Raw genomic sequence first — 20,770 nt, forward strand, 5'->3', positions numbered from 1 at the left:
TCCCAACAGATGGGGCTTAAAACCTCCACTGTCAGCCATTTTCTCAACAACATCACCCTCATGCAAATGAGTAGGCAAGAGACGGGAGGAAAACAGTGTCTCAGTGCATGCACTCGTAAATACCTTGAATCATGCAGTGACAGACATACAGACAGGATAAATATGCACACATGTACACGGGAAGGTGCTGAGATACACTGAACTATGCAGACATAAACTGAGGTGTGCACACACTGGTGCAGAAACACAGACTCACACACACACACACACACACAGACGGCGCGTCAGCAGCGTTCGATATGGTGAAAAAACAAGCAAACGCAACGAGATAGAGCCCGTCTGTGAACAAAATCCATCTTTGCCCCGGCATCTTAGCTCCAGCTGTGGAGACATCAGATCCCGCTTCTTTTTACCCAGTGGCCATTACAGCTTGTCTAAATTCAACTGGTGGACATCTGGCTGCGCAGAAGAGATAACTCTTCCTTAATAGGAGGATTTTAATTGGCTGCTGCAGAGCTACATCAAAAACCCAGCAGACCCTGAACTCCCAGGAGGACTATAAACTCACATAAAAAAAAAAAGTACAAGTCACAAAAATTCTCCTGCAGTCGGCTATTTCCATGACTTCATGTCCACGTAGACTTTGTGGCTTTAATTACCTTTTACAGCCTCTTCAAGGGGATATTCTGGAGCGGAGAGATGCCTTTCGGACTGTACAGTACATAACCCACCTGGAAAGTCAATAGGTATTGACCCTGGGCAATTAAATTGTGATCAGTTCACCATGTAACCCATTCAATGGAGTGCGAGCCAGGAAGCAGGGAATAGAAGGTGTGAACGAATAGCAGAGGTTCTACTTCATCGATCTGTTTGGTTTGGAGTGACTCTTTATTTAAAGCTCACAGTTAACCGCAGCAGCCCAGACCAGCGTGTATTGAATTTCCTCCACATTGGCTGAGAGCGGTCTGCTATTGTTGAGCACGCCCGGCGACTGCCTTTGTCACCTTTATTACTGCAGACGGGTGCTCCTTCACCCCACTTCATTTCCTTCCAGGACAATTCTTACAGAAATGACCCGACTGCCTCCCCCTCAGGTCTCCCCCATCGCCCGTCACTGAACCCGCCTTCCTGTTCGATGAGTCTTCCTTACCTGATGGGGTAGTCGGCAGCACTGAGGTTGATGAAGAAATCCCAGCTCCAGTCCCTCATGGCCAGCAGGTCAGCCATGCTGCGAAGATACATGGTCAGCAGACTGGCCCCGCCCCAGATGGTGGCCATGCGCCAGGGGGTCACCCTCACATTGGAATACTGGGCCGCCAAGGAGTGCACCTGTCTGTGCAGGTAGTTAGAGCGCTGAAACAAAGGAAATGATCAGACACTGATTACTATCGTGTCTGAAGTATTGAAAAAAGAAGAAGATCGTATTGTCATACCGATCTTTCATTGATGGAACAAAGGACTGAAGGTGCACGGTGTTTGTAGGCTCTCTGCGGCTCACCTGATCAACATGTATGTAGTAGTAGTGCGAGCTGTGGTAGATGGCTTTGAAGAGGCGATGAAACTGGCGAGAGGCTCGTCCATGGACCACCAACACAAACGCTATTCTGACCGGTTGGGATGGAAAGCTCTCGGCAGAGTCCTCGTCCCACTGGACGTTAGCGTTGGCTTTACCTGTGAGGTGTGAAGACAACAGTTTAGCGACGACACCTGTGGAAACACGTCTTGCATTTAATTAAGGCGACGCGGCGTGGATTCCTCATCAGTAACATAATCAGGGTTTGGTTTGATTGCCAAATCAAATCTGTTGTTTATGTGATAATCTATGAGCGGCGGCACAAACAGCAGTATTAGACGTGAAGCACCTACGAATGCATGATGAATATAGCGATCAATGAAATATGATTCTTCCTTTCCCTTTGCTCTCCACCGAGGCATTGAAATACTTTAGCTGTTCTTAGTCAGGATTATGTACAAGTAAAGAAAGCCATGCTACAACTAAGATATTATTGAATAGATGAATAAATGAGAACAAAAAATGCTTCTTCAGCCTCTGCTGTGGAACAAAAAAACACAACCACAGAACCATCACTCACTCGTACGTTTTCTCATGTGATTGAATTGGAACGATGACAATTTCACCCAGACACTGTAACTACTGTCCTCCTTCAGATGGGAATCCAATGAGAGATTCCTCCGGGGCTTTCAGGGTGGAGCACGGTTTGACAATGTGCCATCATTCCTCTTCGGCAGAATTCCCAGAAGATGCCTTGGTTTTCACACGAATGACAAGAATAAGCATGCCGGCAAACACCGCCCCGGTCGCGGCCGGCCAAGCCACCGTCAAATTAAACAATTCCAGCAATCTCTGGAGAGCCACCTGCCATTGCTCCATTGTGTGGTTCCCTACCAACCTTAACCGCTCAAAGACAAACACTCGCTCTTCAGACCTGAAGGAAACAGTTCTGCACCACCAAGGCCCAAAACATGATCGCAGACATCGTTTGTTCTTAAATCTTCGGTTATAACACACGTGCACACGCTGCTCGTGAGACGTATTTGTTCACAGAATGTGTAGATCAATGACTGTAATGTGGGACTGTAGTTCCCATGAGCCTGTCTGTGCTGAAGAGGAAGAGGAAGCTGAGGGAATACTGAGGTGGGGGCTGTTTCTTCCCCTGAGCTTATGTTTCGTCAAAAATGCCCCTCCCGACTCCCCTCCCCCACTGGCCCTAAGGTTCCCTAAGTTTAGGGTAAGTGTCCGACATGTCGTCTCTTTTTGAGTAGACGGGGACGGGCTAAAAAGGCCCGGTCCCTCACGTTCAACAAACTCATTCGTTTAAATTTAAGGGCAGGCGTCCAACATCTAAGGTTGACCACAAGGTTGGGTTAATGACACGCTCCCCTGGCTCCATGTGGCTTCTGTCAGTCACTTATTACTCTCTCTCTCTCTCTCTCTCTCTCTCTCTCTCATGTGTGTGTGTGTGTGTGACAGCTCAGGGGGGAAGTCGACTGTGAGCCGTATCAGATTGAACGGTAATTGGTGGCCAGCTAAGAAGGTTCACTGGTTTGCTTTGCACACGGATAATTGGCCAGTCACTTCACAAAGCACTTGGAGAGTGTGTGCTATGCTAGCTGAACTAATGAGCACTGCTGTGTGTGTGTGTGTGTGTGTGTGAGAGAACTTAACCGTCAGTTTTGTCGAGCATGTGTGTTTATCTGTAAATGAGCATCATGTGTAGAGTTTTTGAAGCAGACTGCACCTTATTTTGAAAGAAAGAAATAGAAGCCCTCCTCATTACTCTTCATCACCCTTCCCTTCGCCATCAATCTTTTAAACTGCCTCTCCCTCGTCTGCTCTCTTCCGCCATCGTCTTGCCCAGCCGCCGTCGTGACGGCTCATGTGAGAGGTTAGAACAAGAGCTGAGCTACGGTCGATCCCAAAGACACATGGCGACACATGGCGACGAGAGCGTTTGGGTCTAGCTAACCTGCTAACAACATGTTAATGAAACTAGCACGTTTTAATCATGCTGCTCAACCCACCAAGTAACAATCACACAAGCGTATCAGCTCCCTGACCTTTTCCCCACAATATAACTTTCCTGTTCATTTTACACTAAAGTTCTTTATTTAACGAGACAATACTTCTCTAATGATGCACCGATTTGCCTTTTTCAGTGCCGATACGATACCAACTCCTGGACTTTGGGTAAATGCCGATACCAAGTATCCAAAACCAGTGCTTGATCAATAAACGCCTCACAGAAGAGACGGGGTTATTCTTTGATGTGTAAGAAACATCAGGCTTGGCTTAAACATTGCTTTCTTAACTGTAAAACAAACGATAAAAATAAATACAACAAATGAAGACGTAGATATAAATGTACTGAAGGGGTTATTCATAAAACAATGGTAACCGATACCAGATCGGCTGATTGTCACCGACACCTGATCAAGATGTGAGCAGCGCTGCATCTTTATACTTTTCATCTTCAAGTATTTAATTCACACACGAGTATAAGAAGTAGTCTTTACCATGAAATTACATTCATGGAATTATACGAAACATGCTATATCGTGATGAATATATCGTTATCACTCAAGAGAGTAAACGATATCGAGATAGAAGGTTTTGTCCGTATCGCCCAGTTACTGCGAGAGAGTGGTGAGAGTGAACCAGAACAATGAGCCAGAAGAAAGTAACTCACAGAGCTGAGGGGAACGTCAGATCTGGGTTTTTGTTTCGGTTCGTCACTATGAGCAGTTGCATTCACACCATTATTTGATTGATCGTTACAACTACATTGATGATAGCAGCTTTAAGCATGATTTATACACACATCCTGTTCAGTACAAGGCCACTGGATTAAAGCTGCATGCTGGAGCAACGCGGCCCAGTGACATTCGTCAAGTTCGCATGTGGAGGAGAAGAGATTGAACATTTTCCTCCTCTATTCAATGATGCTAATGCCGGAGCTATCACAGTAGCTTATGTAGCCAGGGCCTCAAGGACAGCACACCCATCAAATCAAATTGGCCAATTTTCTGCTAACAAGGTTAGGACTTGAATTGGGACGGGGAACAGAGGAGGGGTGCGAGAGAGAGCGATAACTCATTGACAGGCAGACGGAGAGTCAGAAAGGAAAGTGATTTCATTTAGCCCAAACACCATGGACGGCCCTTTCCAATGTCTTTGTCTGCTGTGATCAAACCGTCAGTGTGAGTGTGACGGTGAGTCGCTGTGTGAGATGACAGCAGCTCAGGAACGGACAAACGCTGCTCCTCTTCTCGGGGAATGTGCAAAAGTTACAAAATCCCGGTGCCTCCTCGAGTCCTAACAACACGAGCGAGGTCGGGGAAGGTACCTGACGAGAACAGGCCGGATGTGTAACGGCTCTCGCCTGCTGTCCACACCGCAGTCAGTGCACTCCCGTGTGTGTAAATGCATCTGTGTGTACGTGCTGTTCATTCAGCACGGCTGCTGATGCGTGCTCCCCACCGATGGCGGCAGCCGCAACAGATTATGTTTTCAGAACCCACGGCCAGACTGCAGACGCACACAAATTCACAGAGTTTGTGTGCGTCTGCTTGACAAAACGAAAGGAGAATTTGTGTTCTGTTGCCAGCTTGACAAAACAAATGAAAATTGGAAACCAATTTAGAGAGAATACAAGCAGCGTCCCCATTTTCTCCAACAATTTACTTCACCAATTACATATCAGCAAAAAACAACAACATTTCTTGCCTTTGACAAGAATTGCAATTATGAGAACAGGAAATATTTTACCGTGTGCTAAAGCCTGAATGGTCACACCACTCTGTGTACTTAGCTTTGCGGATATTACTTTTCAGTTTTTTTGCAATGAAAAAGAAAGCGTGTACAGCAGAGAGGAGCAGATAACGTGAAAACAACAAGAACATGTCAAACAATACGAGGAAAGGCCAATAACACGTTTCTTAAAAGTGGTGAGAGAGGAAACGATGTTTGAGGAGTGCTCCAGCAAAGAGTTCTTGAGTCTGTCTCACATATTGTAACTGTTTTTACATAAATGCTGCATTTGCAGCAGTTATGTATCCTCATATATCTTACGGTAATATGAGTGCATACAATACATACATCATACATACATGAACACACACTCTAACCCAGCGTTTGTGTCTTTTCTCCATCACTGAGCTAAATCACAACACTTTGTTGTCCAACATTTAGTTCACACTGTGGCATGTTTAAGGCCCTAACAAGCCGATTTTCTTTACCAGATTCTGTCTATGAGCAACGGGTCCTGAACATCTTTGTCAAAGTTTGAATAGTTTTGGTTATTTCTGTATATTTCTCATTGGTTTAAAGTGAGAATTACAAATAAAGGTCAGTTCGGTGAAGCTGATGTCGCGTAGTTCTGTGCACCAATCAGACAGTTGTGGGGTTATTTGCTTCTGTCACCAGCACCGACCATCAAATCTAGACGAGTTAAGTTCGTGAGTGTTACACTCAATAGATAGCACCAGAGGATGTTTTTACCCCAGACTTTAACACTGATTGTTGGTTATTTAGTCATGAAAATGTGATGTCATAGAGAAATACTTTAAGCGGCACCAGATGTACAAATCGTGGTTTTACATCAGAAAACCATCCAGGTGTCCCTACGATGGGAAGCTTGATAGACATCGACCCGTTCAGTGAGACGTTATTCCTGCAGAATACAAAGTGACTGCACTAGTGACTGAAATCAACTAATCAATCGAATTAATTACAATGATGGACTTACCCTCGAGGGGGCAGTAGCGAGTGACCGCCTCAGGCATTAATTGCCCTTCCTTGTGTCTGCAGTACACCTCAGCGATCTGTTGCCGGCACTCTTTGCTCTTGGCTCTGGAAAGAGCTGAAATGGCTTCCTTCCCGCTGATCTCGCACTTTGGTGGATCGTCGTAGGTCACCGCCAGCGGCGCTGCAGTGGCTTGCCTCCTGTGCTGATGTCGGTGCTGCGACTGGGCCTGCTGGGCCTGCTGGGCCTGTGGGGGACTGTAGTGTTGCCGAGACCCTCCCGCTCCGCCTCGCCCACCTGGGTAGGAGGCATTGTTGCCGACCGCCAGAGGCTGGTGGCCTACAGGCAGCACTTCGTTTGAGCCGCGGCCCAGACTCGGGGAGTTGTCCCTCCAGGTCTGCTGCTGGGCGTGGGCTTTCTCCTGCAGATGCTCCCGCTGCTGCTTGCTGCTGGTGGCGCCTACAGACTGCCGGTGTGGCTGTGAGCGCGCCCCAAAGTTACTATTGTCAATGTTCTCAAAGTCTTTGGGCACAGAGTTCTCGTTGTTGCTGTCCACTCTACTTTTCTCCTTTGGCCGGTGGGAGTAATATCCGTCCTGGATGAGGAGAGAAGAGGGAAGAGGAGGAGAGAGACAAGCGAGGCGCTTGGTAAGTGTCGGGCAGTGAGAACACAAACAAGAAGAACAACATCTGAATCGAGTCAGCGCGGTGCATATCAAATGTCGGATTAATGTGGCATGTATGAGTGGGCAGCGCTGCATTGAACCGCGAGGCATGAAATGAAGTAGCAAGGTACTGAGCGTGAGGACTACAAGGTGCAACCTGACTGGAGGTGAAGCCGGGCCGAGGGCTCTGCCGCTCCGTGCCATCATCAGATTAGCCCGGCTTTCAATTAGATTCTCCCTCAAGTGGGCCCAGCACTCCGTAAACAGATTACCAAGACAGGATAAAGGGCCAGAATAGGACTGTGAGTCTGTGTGGGCATGTGTACCTTTTTCCTTTTTCAGTGGAGCCACATGAGAATGTGAGGAAATTGTAGTGGTGTGGCGTGTGACTGGAAAGGCTGCACTTGTCAGTGCCCTGCGTCTGCATATGTGAGATAGTGTGCGTACGTACAATTCCCCTATCCTTCCAGCAGAATAGGCTGAAAGCGAAGGAGGGGCACAGGGGAGACCGGAAAGAGGGAAAAGGGTAATGAGTGACAGTGGGGCGGAGCGCTGACACAAGGCACGAGTTCTGCTCCCACGAAGCGCTGACTTGTTCCAGTGAAATGTGCCGCGATGCATCAAACGCAAAACTAAGAAAGCTGCCGGGCTGCCACGCCGCTGGTGCACACCTTGCTAGACACACAACAGGAAGAGGCGAAGGGGGGGGGGGGGGGGGGGTAGAGCTCACAACAGGGATCCCCGATGTGTCTCTCCATTTACAAGACACAGAGAAGAGGGAGGAGAAGGGAGAGAAAGAGCTAAGTGCAATGGGAGTTATGTGAGAGACACACGGGAAGCAAGAGGCGCTATAGTGAGCCGGACGCGGCAGCACGGAAATATCTCTCCACCCCTGAAGCCAGGCCTGTTATCAGCCCACCAACCTTCCTTTTCTGCAAACACTTGTGCCGGCACAATTACAAAGGTGGCAGGATGACACACTTTCACACTCAGAGAGACAGGGGGGGGGGTTATGTTTATTTTGTTATCAAATGAATCTATTTCTTCAGTTATCATTTAGCTTACTTATCATTTGTCGACCCAAGTTTGAAAGACTGCACAGCAGGAATAGTTTGACATTATGAGCAATCTGCTTCTGCGCTGTTACGCTGTGAACTGGAGAAGAAGAACGATGTCACTCTCATGTCTCTGCGGTAAATGTGAAGGTGCAGCAAGAAGATGGTTAGCTTAGCGTAACATGAACACTGGAAAACGGGGACATGGTTAGCCTGGCTCAGTCCAACGGAACAGTGACAAAGTCCACCAACCAGCACCTCTGAAGCTCACTCATTAACTCAATGTGTCTTAATTGTTCAAACCCTGACAACTAAGCGTGACGTGCCAGACTATTTCTGGCAACCAGCTGTGAGACTGTCAAGCTATGCGATGCTGAGCTACGCTAACGCTATCGTACAGACATGAGAGGGTTATTCAGTGATGTTTATGAGGGCTTATGAGTCATCTCATGCAACTCTCTGCACGGAACAAATACACTTATTTCTTAAAATGTCAAACTAATTCTTCAAGCTTCAGGGAAAACAAGCCAGCAGTGGTGCTGCATCAAAGGCCGTTTACTGAGGAAGTGGGACGATAGTTTTTATCTTGTAACTAAACTGATAAGGAGTTATGATACATCTGAGTCAGATCAGCAGGTGACATTGATTGATTGAGCACATCATATGTGCAGTTATAATCAAGAGAAGCACATTGCAATATTGAGCAACATTTAGCAAATAAAGACAAGGCCAATCAGTCACAATCAGGTGAACCACCAGCCCTTCACATCCCAAAGATATTTAATTCACAATCCTGAATAAGACAGAAAGCAGCACATTGTTCCATTGAGACGCTGGGAGCAGCAGCTGTTGGTACTTTAGATTTTTACTGGAATGTGATCAACTCAGCATTTTAACATGACGATGCTGTGTTGCAAACTACTCTTTTGTTTTCTATGCATCTCAGTTGGCTTTAATTGTTTTCCTTTGGGGAGAAAGAAGAAAAAAGCATCACAAAGATGTTGATTCGGTGCAAACGAATTGACACGGATAAGAGTAGAGGTTAGCCCCATGTGGCCCTGCAAATGGAAACGAGTAGTATTTGTAAACTGGCACTGTGGAGATTCCTCTGGATAAACAGTCCTCACACTGTGCTCCCCTCCTCCCTCCTCCCTCCTCCCTCCTGCTGTGAGCAAAGGACTCCAGTAGCTGTGCTGCTCTTTAATCTCAGGGCCCGGGCGCTAAACAGGAAACGCTGGGGCACACAATTAATAGCGGTGGCGGCGATTGAAGATAGGACAGCAGATGGGGCTGGGAGCTGGGGGTGGCTATCGATTGTTACAGGGGATGTGTTTCTACTCCCTGAGAGTGTCGGGGAGGCCATGCCGGGATTGCCTGGCATGCGGTGTGCTGGTTGTGCAGACACACACACACACACACACACACACACACACACACACACACACACACACACACACACACACACACACACACACACACACACACACACACACACACACACACACACAAACAGCCCTCCCTGAGCTCTGCTGAGGAAAAAGCATGGGGGTAAACGTTCATACCATCCATCACTGGTAGGTACATTTAGAGAGAGGCCTTTGGGGTTGGGACTTTCAGCAACCCCTCCGGGAATGGTTTAGTCCATTTCTCAATGCAGAGCTGGTCCTTTCCACTTCCCCCCATTTCCTCTGCCACAGGGGGAAATATGTCACCTGTTTTTTTTCTCTCTTTCCCTCTCATCCTTTTCTCTCCAGCCCCCCCAAATCTCCTGTGCAGCAGAGAGAAGAAAAAAACCCACATATCTCTCTCTCAGCACCTGTCCAGCTTCATCCTCCTCCTCCTCCTCCTCCTCCCCCAGCCCACGAATCATCCCTCGCTCTGGGAAGGAAAGCAGTTCATCTGCTCCGCTCCTCCGTAATGCCATCATTTACTGTTGCAGTCCCATGGTAGACGTGAGGGAGAGCAAGGTAGCGGCACATATCAGATTCACCCCACCAGCTTCCTTTAACAGCCATCATTCCTGTGGGGCCCAGCTGAGGTAATCCACTGCATGTGCCGGCGTACTCTGTCAACACAAGCTGGTGTACAGTCAGACATGCAGACAGCCAACATGTACACACACATATGTAAGTTCATTAAGAAATGCAGTACTTCCTGTGCGAGTACAGGAGGTGGGCGTTGAGTCACCCCTGCAGCAGGCAGGCGAGCTTCTGCTACGCTCTGCCTGCCATGTGGCTAACGAGCTCAGATTAATTACCTGGACTGAATCCCTGCGATACTCTGAGCAAGATGTGGCGTCTGGCATGACACGGGAGACTGATACACCGACACACTGAGCTCACAGCTGCTCCTGCACCTCAGGACACCTCGCGGAGAAATGAGCCAGGGTAGAGCTGGGACGACCTAAATGCTTCGTGACTCCTAAGACGTCTTACTTATCGGAGCTCGGGGGCGAGAGCAGCTGCTCTTTTGCGCTTTCTTAGATTCACAGTTGAGGAATCAAACACATACAAAGTACACTGAGCTTCAATCCAGTTCAATGACAAATGGCGTGCAGTAAAAGTTTGAAAGGGTCTAAAGACTGAACACACTGCAAATGAAGAAAACATGCAAATAGATACAACACGTGCAAATGAGGAAACATCTTCACCAACTTGACGACACACTCGACGACACACTGGCTGCCATGGTGAAACTACAGCGAAGGACCACAAAAAGCACAACTGAAACACGGCAGCATGAAGGCGATGCCGCTGTAGCATGCAGGCTGTATAACAGCGACAGGCTGCTCCACTGGTGGTGTGTGAAGGAGAGGAAGCGGAGCTCCTTCCTTCCTTTTGCTTTCACACTTAACAATCAACACTTCCACTGCTTCCAAACTCACAATTCACTCGTGCAATATCAATGCAACTGTTCAATATCAATATTTCTTTTGTACAATAATGTAGATTCATTCTTGTTGTTGAGAAGGAGGATTTATTCATTGACAGTTTGCTGTATTTGCTGTTTGTTACATGTAAATGTGATGTTAAGTAAATGAATACAGATGAAATGAAATGGTTGTTACTGTGGATTCATATGAATCAACATGACATTACTTCATGACTGTATGAAGATAACTGTTAAACCTGTGCAACATGGCATATTGTTTGTTTTCATGGACTTTCAATGGTGCGTCACTTTAAATGCTGCCGCCACAAAGAATTGTGAGGCGACATCATCTCCTTTCCTGTGGTAAAGAATGGTCCGGTGTATCGCTAAAGGAGCTGAGAAAGGAAGCATTGAAGCACCTTTCCTCAGCATTTAGAGCATTCAAACAGCTCTCATCATGGCGGCTAACGAGATACTCAGTTGGGAACCTTCCTCAGCAAAAAACAGCTTTTCCACCGCAGCCCTGTTCTTGCCGTGGTTTGTGGCTCACGGCGTTATTAAAGTGGGCTTTGTGTCATCGTTTCCGTTGTGTTGTGAGCGTCTTGCGATGCCTTTTCTAAAAGCTTAGCATGTGTTCATTTGCTCGTGTTGCATGTATTTGCATGTGTTTCCTCATGTGGCGGTGCGTTGAGCTCTCAGGGCCACCGTACTGATCTGCACCCAACAATACGATTGATCAGGTTGGAAACAGAGAGTAAGAAATACAGAGAGAGGTATTGACTTCATAAGAGGTGTGTGCTTCTAGAGCTTTCTTGGTATTCTATCTTCTAGTTGTGAATATTTCCTGAGTTGCCTCAACCGCTCTCTTTCTTTTTCTCCTTTTCGATGAAGTCCTTCAAATCCCTTCTCCCCCAACGGCTAATACTGGAGGAATGCTGGTCACATGTGATGGAAGTGTGTATGTGCGTGTGTGCACAAATGCACGATTAGCGGCAGCTCTGAATGAACAGTCTGGGTTTGGTATGCACAGAAGCCTCTTGTTGTGTGCCCTGCAACAAGCCCCGGAGCGAGAGTGCTGAAAAGGGAGTGTGTGTCTTTGTGCGTGCGTCTGCAAATACCGAGAGGAGACCGACAGCGAGAACCTCTGAAAACGACTGAACGGCTTCACGTGAGGGAAATGAAATTTGGAGAAAGGATGCATTGTCTGAAAAAGAAGCAAAAGTATGAAAAAATGCCTCTCCTCTGGGAATCTTCTTCAACAAACAAATGATTGTAATCGGCTTCTTCTGGTTGAAACCACTGAACAAAGATCAAAGTCTTCCAGAGACAATCATCCGATGGTTGAGACTCGCGGGGATTCCAGAGGGCAGAGGTGACTTCACAAGCTGCTGTTGAATTTCCACTTCTTTCAGATATTCTTCTCTTATAATTATGTGGCTTTGCTGACTTTGCGTGCGTGGATTTCAGCCGGGCAAAGAGACAAAAAAAACCAGACCTCTGCCATCCTAACCACAGACACGAGGAAGACAGAAGGAGTTCCTCTTCCTCAAACAAGCAACACAGTCAAACACAGCAAAGCTCTGCATGAAAAGCTCCGCACAAAGACACGCTGTGAAGAAATGTATTAACTGTGGGGGATTCTCTGAGGAGTTCAAGACCACAGTGGAGTTAAAAAATACTTCTGCTTCCCTCGCAACATGCCTTTTGTGATCTCTCGCAAAAGTTTCTCCCCCGAGTACAGATTACACTCAGCAGCACGTTCTCCGATGGCCCGTTCATACGTGAACCTGTGTAAATCCAGATCACCGTACCCTGGATCATCTGTTTATAATCTGTTTCAGGGGCGCTGGCACTGTGCACGCTGGCCCTCGGTGACACTGTCACAGCTTCCTGGGTCACTTGATGTCCTTCATGTTGTCAGTACCTGCTGGCCACCAGTAGTTCCCGATCACACATCGGTGTTCTACGCTCGCTCTCTTTCCGTTACATTTCCTCCTCTTGTTTTGAGCATCAGAAATCCAGGAATGCAATCGTGATCATCTATTGCACTCACGACAGGTCACTCTGCGTGAGAGCATGGGATCGACGCTTGAAGCGTAGATGAGTCACTGAATGGGACATCATCCGATCGGCTGTAGAATCTGTTCACTGTTGTGGAAATGAACTGAAGAGAACGCTACTGTGGAAAAATAAGAAAATACGGTAAATGCGTTGATATCTTCCGGAACTTCCCCCCCAAATTGGATTAAGAGGAAACAGAGTTGAGAGGCGACCTCAAATAACCTCACAGATTTATTCTGAGTGTGTATTAACAACAAGGAAACTCACACTGTGAACAACGTCAGAGCCGAAATCCCCAAAGCATGTGGCAAAAGTGAAGCCGAGCTGCTGAGTGTCACAAGGTTCGGTTCGCCTTCTCCACTAAAAAAACCTTTACTCGCCATCCCAGGAGCTTACATAGCTGGATTACTAGACACACACACACACACACACACACACACACACACACACACACACACACACACACACACCTGCATTTACACACACGCTCGTCCCTTGTGAGACTGGTTTAATGCAAGTCACATTTATCCTGTGTGTGTGTGTGTGTGTGTGTAAATGATTTCTCTGATGTGGAAGCAGCAGAACCAGAAGTGTATTGAATGTGAGGGTTAGTGCCTCAGTGTGTATGTACGGTAGAGACAGTGCTGAAGTGAACAAGATCAAATATACATACAGGAGAGCGTTCACATCCATGCTCATGCTACTTGGTGGTTCATCGATGAACTGGGGAAATAGAGATGTTTCTATGTTGTGCTTAAACGCTGTGTGTATTGTTACGTTCGGCAGTAAAGACAGAAGAAAGGCCCAAATGTTACTTAAGTGTTATTAACCCTTAAATCTTCAATCTAGTTAAAAACTAATTTCATTGAACTGCAACAGTGGAAAGTTTTTACCATGAAATGTAAACTGAAATCTTCGTGTAATCATCAAAAACGGCACTGATTTGTTTCGTAGATTTAAGGCAATTACATAGAAAACGAACGCATTTCTTTCAAACACTTGTAAACGGAAGTGCATATTTGGTATTTGGCAGCTCTACTGTACATCACAACATTTGTGATAGATTTAAGTGAGTTGGCAATTATTAAATAGTCTCCTGAATGTAGTTAAGTGTTAGATTGTCTTCACCGACATCAGAACCCCTGTGAGATGAAGCGGGTCGAGCTTTGCGTCTCGCTGTGGTCCTGAGTGCGGACCACCTGAGTCCTTTGAGTCTGTTTCTGATCGATGTCTGACACAGAATAGAATAGATCTGCTGCTATTCTACCAAGACATCCAGGAACCTCAACAGCTCCAGTCTGAGGTTTGCAACTCAATACAGTTCCCACAACATAGTGCTGAAGCATTTCTCTCTAACCTCATTACTACGAGTCGATGTCCTTTTGTGGAGCGCGGTGGAAGGAACCTCCTCCGCCTCCCGCTGGGTGAACCCTGGGAGTTCATGACAACAGGAATCTAAATCATCCGGCTTACATACAGTATATCAGGCCTGTATCTCTTAAGGGCATGAAAGCCATTTAACAAACCATGAGAAGATACTGGCAATTACCCTGCTGTGCCCCCCCCCCCCTCTCGTATACCGGCCTCTTATTTCCTCTGTGAATGAACCCCAGAACGTTACATCTCCAGCTCTGAATGGGGCCCATCAGGCCATTTCTGAGCCATATCTCACGAGGGCATGAAAGAGCCTCACCCCCTCATGCCCATCTCTCCTCTCCGCACACCTCCCTGCTCAGCCATGAAATGACACCCCTATTTAATCAATTGTGAATCATGAAATTTTGCACAAGAGACCCCTTTTCTTTGCACTTGACAGTGATTGAACTGCACAGCCGTGCAATTCCATTCACCACGGCGATGAGAAGAAAAGAGAGCGGGGGGGGGGGGGGGGGGCTGCGCACTGTGCATTGTGTGTGTGTGTGTGTTTGAGAGATGAAGGTGATTTCCATGGGCCCCTGTTCAGTGGCACCGCAACAGAGGGTCCCTTCTGTGCATTGAGGCCACGTAGCTAGGCTGCAGAGTGGGATCCTACAGCTGATCTATAGGGCTGCAAAGGAGGTGTGTGTGTGTGTGTGTGTGGGGGGGGGGGGGGGGGGGGTCATAGAGCCCCCTAAAACACCATGGGTCAAGAATAACAGAGAATGAGGAGAAACAGTGGGTTTTGAGAGTGAGATTACAAGTGGAGGAGACGGAGTAAGTAGAGAAAAAGCAGAAACGTGGATAAGAGGAGAACGAGAGAGAAAGAAAGAGATGGGGGGAACAGACCCCTGACTGGAGAAGCCCCCGTCCCCTCTCTTTGTTCTGCATGAACGGACCGGTGGGAACGACATGTGAATGTGTGTCTGAGGCGAGCGTGTCAGGGAACATAGCTGAGATTCCAGGCCACCGTGTGACACAGCGGTGACACGGCGTGACCCCGGTGCAGAGGCCAGAGCGAGTCAGCAGCTCCTTTATGTCACGGCCAGACAGAGAATGACAAGCTGTGGATTTATGCGAGATCCGTTCCTTTGCTGTGTCCTTCTGTTACAGGATGAGGTGGACGTGTGTGTGTGTGTGCGTTCCTCTCACGTGTTTGAGTACAGCATGCTAATGATGTGCAGATATATCACAGCAACGAGAGCTTTTGGTTTCAGTTCCTCAGTGCAACCACAAAGTCTGCCGTCGGGAAAAAGCCTCCAAAAGCACACAATACGCAAACAGTATGGAGAAGTGGGGGAAAGATTCCCTGATACGATAACCAGCTCGGCTGAAGACAAAACTATTTTCCATGTTTTACTGTCGTCTAAGTCGTTTCATCTATTGTTGTTGAGGTAACGCTGACACAAGGACTCAATAGAGTGTTTGTGGCAATCTGCTGTGTGTGCAATATGGCCAAAAGCTCAGGAACAAGCAAGAGGGCCGTGAGTTGGGATTGTTTGCTCAAATGCTATTTCTGAGAGAAACTTTACCTCCGAACCCATCGTGGAACAGTGCAGGGCATTGCTTTCATTCGTTTTGATTTGCTATTAGGTCTCTGCCCTTATGGAAATAGAAGGCACCTGTTAATTACATGTATTAATTAAGTTCTGGTTTCCGAGTAGGTCTGGTGACTCAGATGCACAACATACATCTCAACATGGGGAGAAATGAAGCTCATTGCATGACACGCTACAGCTCTCCCTCATCTGTATGCAGAGTCAAGAAGAATTCAGCTCTGGAAAAGAGCACCTGATGCAGCATCAGGCAACAACAAGAGGCACTGAGCTGGGAACACAGTTTTGCAAATGACATAAACTGTTAGTGCCTTGTGTCACTCTGACAATACAAAGAACACGCGTAGTGGAGGTTAAGAACCTCGGCTCTGTTTACACCTGCAGAGGGAATTATTTCTGTGCAAAACCAGAGAGAAGCAGCACAGTGTTCATCAACTGAGGCTTTGTTTGTGCAGACGTGAGCTTCACCTACGAGCCCAACGGCAAAGACAGCAGCAGGTTACTGAGCAAGCTGCCGACTAGAAAGAGTTTGAGTTTACGCTTCTCAGAGCTGGAGCGAACCAGCTCTCTGTCTCTTCCTCCTGTTTCAACATTAAAGTGTGTGTGGGGAGTTCAGGGCGGACGACTGAATCATCGAGATGGTCGAGTTCCCTCCAGGCTTTGTGGTTCAGATGTCAGTCATAGGACACAAATAATGAAAATACATTTCGAGCTCCTTGATAGTCCAGTTGTTGCATTTACATTTGCCTAACGTATTGTGCATGCTGAGCAGTGAAACATTTGTCTTGAATATCATTTTCCAAATGATTATAATCAGCTGATTTGAAAGTCACGTCATGTGGTCAGATTTGCATGCTGCATTACCACAGCGTCCCGCAGGTTTGATTCCAAGTTTGGGACCTTTGCTGCACGTCACACACCTCTCTACTCTGTCAAACGTCCACATCTACGCTAGAGGTGCATGCGGGGAGATCAGCCTGCCGTCACACAGAGAGTCAAGATGTCAAGAACATACGAATGGGGATAACGAAAGCAGAATTAGTTTGAGGGAGAAGTTAAAAAGCCCGCATGCTTGTTATCCGGTGCACACCTGGTCGGTTGACCAATTGCCAGACCGCCGCGGTCGTGCTTGAGTGAGTGTTGGTTTTGGAAAAGCCACAAAAACTGACGTTGGAAATGTGTTGGCGGACGAGGTTTCAGACACAATTCAACAAGCATCCTGCGTATAATATACTGACGACTTCTGTGAGTGCATGATATGAACGGTCAGCTGTCCTCTGCAATAAACAGTGAAACAGACGTCTGTCTGTGTTTTCACCTTTTCTGGTCACATATCTCACTAATATTGTCATTTGTATCCAACACATGCAGAATGTTCTCCAGAAGTCCCGGCCTCAGCTGCGTGAATCCTACACACTGTTCCTTTAAGAAGTACAAACAGAGGTGTCATGCATGCATAAATGCATGATGCATTACAGTGTAACTGAGGACGCCAATTATTTCTCGAGGGGATTTTCTGAATTTGGTCACAGTCTTGTGATCGCTTCTTGTCCTCAGACAGAAACGCTTCCGGCTGCGTTGCAGGAATCAGAGAGTTGTTGGTCGGGTGTCCGCCCGGAGAACTGGGGGTGAACATCTGTCAGGGTGCATCACAAATGTTTACAGAAGCAGAAACATGCAAAAAATGAAATTTCAAAAGCGTGAACGGTCCAGTTGTTGCATTTACATTTGCCGAACGTATTGTGCATGCTGAGCAGTGAAACATTTGTCTTGAATATCATTTTCCAAATGATTATAATCAGCTCATTTGAAAGTCACATCATGTGGTCAGATTTGCATTTTAACAACAAACGCAAGCAGCTAATGGCTTTTCTCCAAACATCTGTGAGAACGCGGTGAGGTTTTACTGAGCGACACTCTCACAATGAAACAGGTAAACTTGTATAAAAAGCTGTGCTTCCAGAGGAATGTATGTGACAACTTTCTGAAGTCTGCAGAGTTCTCTGTGTTAACGAATGACAGCGAGATAAAGATCTGAAGCGAGTGGGGAAAGCAGGGAGGAGTCCAGCAATAAGGAGGTACGGCTGAGTCCATCTGTCTGACACACAGATCATTAAAACATCTCAATGATTGAAGGCCCTCCAGCACCCCCGGCAACAAGGAGAGTTCAGACTCTTCAGATTTTATAGTTATGGGAACAAATCAAAAGACAACATTCACAGGCTGGACATATTAGATGGTCAAATTGCCACAAAACAAGTCTTTAGTCTGTGTGTGTGGCAGAATGAGTTCCTCTCCTGCAATAACTACAGCAACTGTTCATCAAAGGAGTTATTGATTCATTCTAATCCTGTTTGCAACAACACTGCCAGAGATCTCCGTGCTTGACCCGCCATTCATTCTGGCACCAGTTAGCTGGAGTTGTGTTTAAGGCACTGCTCCGATCTATGTTGTCCAATCAAAGCAAGAGACTTGTGTGCATCACGCTGTCTGCAGATGACCTGGACACTGGCGCCTCACTGGAAGAAGACAGGGCAGTAAGGAGTGTGTTGATTCGACTGCAATGCTTTTCATGAAAAGACTGCGGGTGAGTGATGATTCACATGTAAACCAGGTGGATGTTGGTGACGGAGGGAGGAAGGGATGAAGAAGTGGAACTGTTCAGAATCTGTTGAGCTGTTATTCAAACACAGATTGATGTTGAAGTCAACAAGAGATGAATCATGATTTCAGGTCCACTGCTGTGAGGCTTTAGGTGCAGCAGCGATTAGCTTAGAGTCAGAATGCTAACATGCACCCACTCACCATCGTAGCTCAGGTGGGAACCTCCTCCATGTGCTCAGAGCACGTTCTACGTCCAAAGAGATGCTTTCAGTGTTCATGCACCTGAAGAATGGAACAGTCAGCCTGCTGACCCACACTGAAGACCTCCCTGTGTGTGTTTATGGACATATGGATCTCTCTGTTTATTGGCACACTCTTTTGCTGCCTTTTGTACGACGTGGTGTGCAGATTCCATGTAAATTCATTGAACAGCAGTTGAGACATTTCCACCAGTAGCTCAGTCGGGAGGAGCTTGGCTTGGGAACCGGAGAAGCAAATAAACGACATCAGACTTTGTCCATTTTATTAAAAATGATTATGTTCCCACTGGAGTAGAATAAGATGTTCAGGGAGTGAGTGTAGAGCTAGAACAACTAGAGAACATCTTGCAATCGCACCAGCCGCCACGCTTACCAAAGCCCGACCACAACGGGACAAAGTGCATCGTCATCATTAACCAGCGGGTCACTTTGTTAACTTCTTCTTAACCAGGACTACCCGCCACTCCTTCTGTACCTACAGTCGATCTTGGAGGAGCATTTGAAGGAGTAGAGAACATGAAACACGGGGGAATTGACATTAGAACGTGCTGTTGTGTAAGATAAAGAAAGACAGGACAGGAAAAGACCTACTTCACCCGAACTTTGTGAATATAACACATTAATACGCCTCAATCATTTACAAGCAAACATTGCATCCAATTCTCCAGCAATTACAGGTAATCAGCCAAACTGCTGGTGTGCGAGAGGAAAACAAGCTCCGTGCGTTTTCTGTTCTCATTGTTGACTTTCCAACACAAATCCCACCTCAGAGCAGCGGGAAGTCTCCCCAAAATCCCACCGAACCTTTTAACGCTGACATCAAAAGCCATTTGTTGCCAGCGGGGCTGCCGGACCAGACCACACCCAAAACAAGTCGCGACACAATGTGGTCAAATTACAACGTTCACCTCCCTCATTTCTAGCCTTAAAGGGCACCATAATACCCCTCTTAATACCCTAACCCCCACCCCTCCACCACCTGGCTGGCATCAAAGCCCAGAAAGCCAGCGCTAAGCAGGGAAAGACAGATCAGCAATATGTTTGGCTTTCATTTCCTTCTCCACAGTGGGGGTGCACGGGGACATGCCGGGCCCCGGCTCAGAGTTAAAGACAAAAAGACGGAGGAAGACAAAGAGTCTCTTTTGCAGCCCATAATGTCTGTAATTTGTCCACAGATTGAGGGGAGAGGACACAAAGAACGGCCCACAGTCACCACTCATTTAGCACATTGTGTGTGTGACTTTGTATTCATGAGTGTGTTTGTAATTAGCAGCGCTGCGTTACAGCTCCCTTGCTTGGCTGCAAGGTTAGTGGACACCAGGAGTCCTCCTGCTCCTCCTGCTCCTCCATCGCTCCCCAATACGCATCCCTCAGCTGCAGATGTTGGCAGAACAATGGGCCGACACAGAAGCGGACAGATGTTAACACACATGCACACACAGACACACGCAGATGGACATGTGATGTAAACGGCACTGAACCCTGCTCACGAAATCAAACACGGAAGAGACACACATGCCATCGCTGCCATGTCTCTGCTCCAGCCCTGCCCGCTGGCCTCGTGTGGCCTCTGCACTCCCACCATATGCTAACTGCTGGAAGAGAGCTGCAACCTGTAAATGAGTTCACCTTTCAATAGAGAAAAGACGAGGTTGGCTGCAGTTCAGTCCCTCTGGATGTGAAGCCGGAGAAGAAGAATAAGGATTGGAACTGTGATTTAGACATCATTTAATTGTACTGTCCAATTATCTATGCGGTTCATGTGCTGAAGTGATTTGTCTCTTGTTTGTGTGTGCACTTGTTGGTGGATTCTTACTCGAGGATAAATGTGTGTGCTTGCAAGTGTGTGTGTGTGTGTGTGTGTGTGTGGCAGGTTTTCAAAACAAGCCGGTGCCAAGGCTTAGCTGATAGGCTAATTAAGCTCACCACGGGGAATAAATGTTTCCTCTCTGCCTGCCATTTGTCACACCTGGCACGGAAATGTCACTGGGAAAAGGAACACACACACACACACACACAC

The 20,770-nt window shown here is 47.1% G+C and overlaps 1 protein-coding gene across 1 annotated transcript in view; it reads right to left on the reverse strand.

Annotated features, from left to right (window-relative positions):
• xylt1 (xylosyltransferase I) overlaps window positions 1-20,770 on the reverse strand; it is a gene marked incomplete at its 5' end in the record, with an annotated part of 63,817 nt that overhangs the window by 23,413 nt on the left and 19,634 nt on the right. The window contains 3 exons of the mRNA XM_079279155.1: window positions 1,151-1,353; window positions 1,499-1,671; window positions 6,267-6,858. Of these exons, the coding sequence (XP_079135281.1) occupies window positions 1,151-1,353; window positions 1,499-1,671; window positions 6,267-6,858 (968 nt within the window). The remainder of the gene's footprint in view (window positions 1-1,150; window positions 1,354-1,498; window positions 1,672-6,266; window positions 6,859-20,770) is intronic.

This window comes from Melanostigma gelatinosum (assembly GCF_949748355.1).
Source record: "Melanostigma gelatinosum genome assembly, chromosome: 11".
Lineage (NCBI taxonomy): Eukaryota > Metazoa > Chordata > Actinopteri > Perciformes > Zoarcidae > Melanostigma > Melanostigma gelatinosum.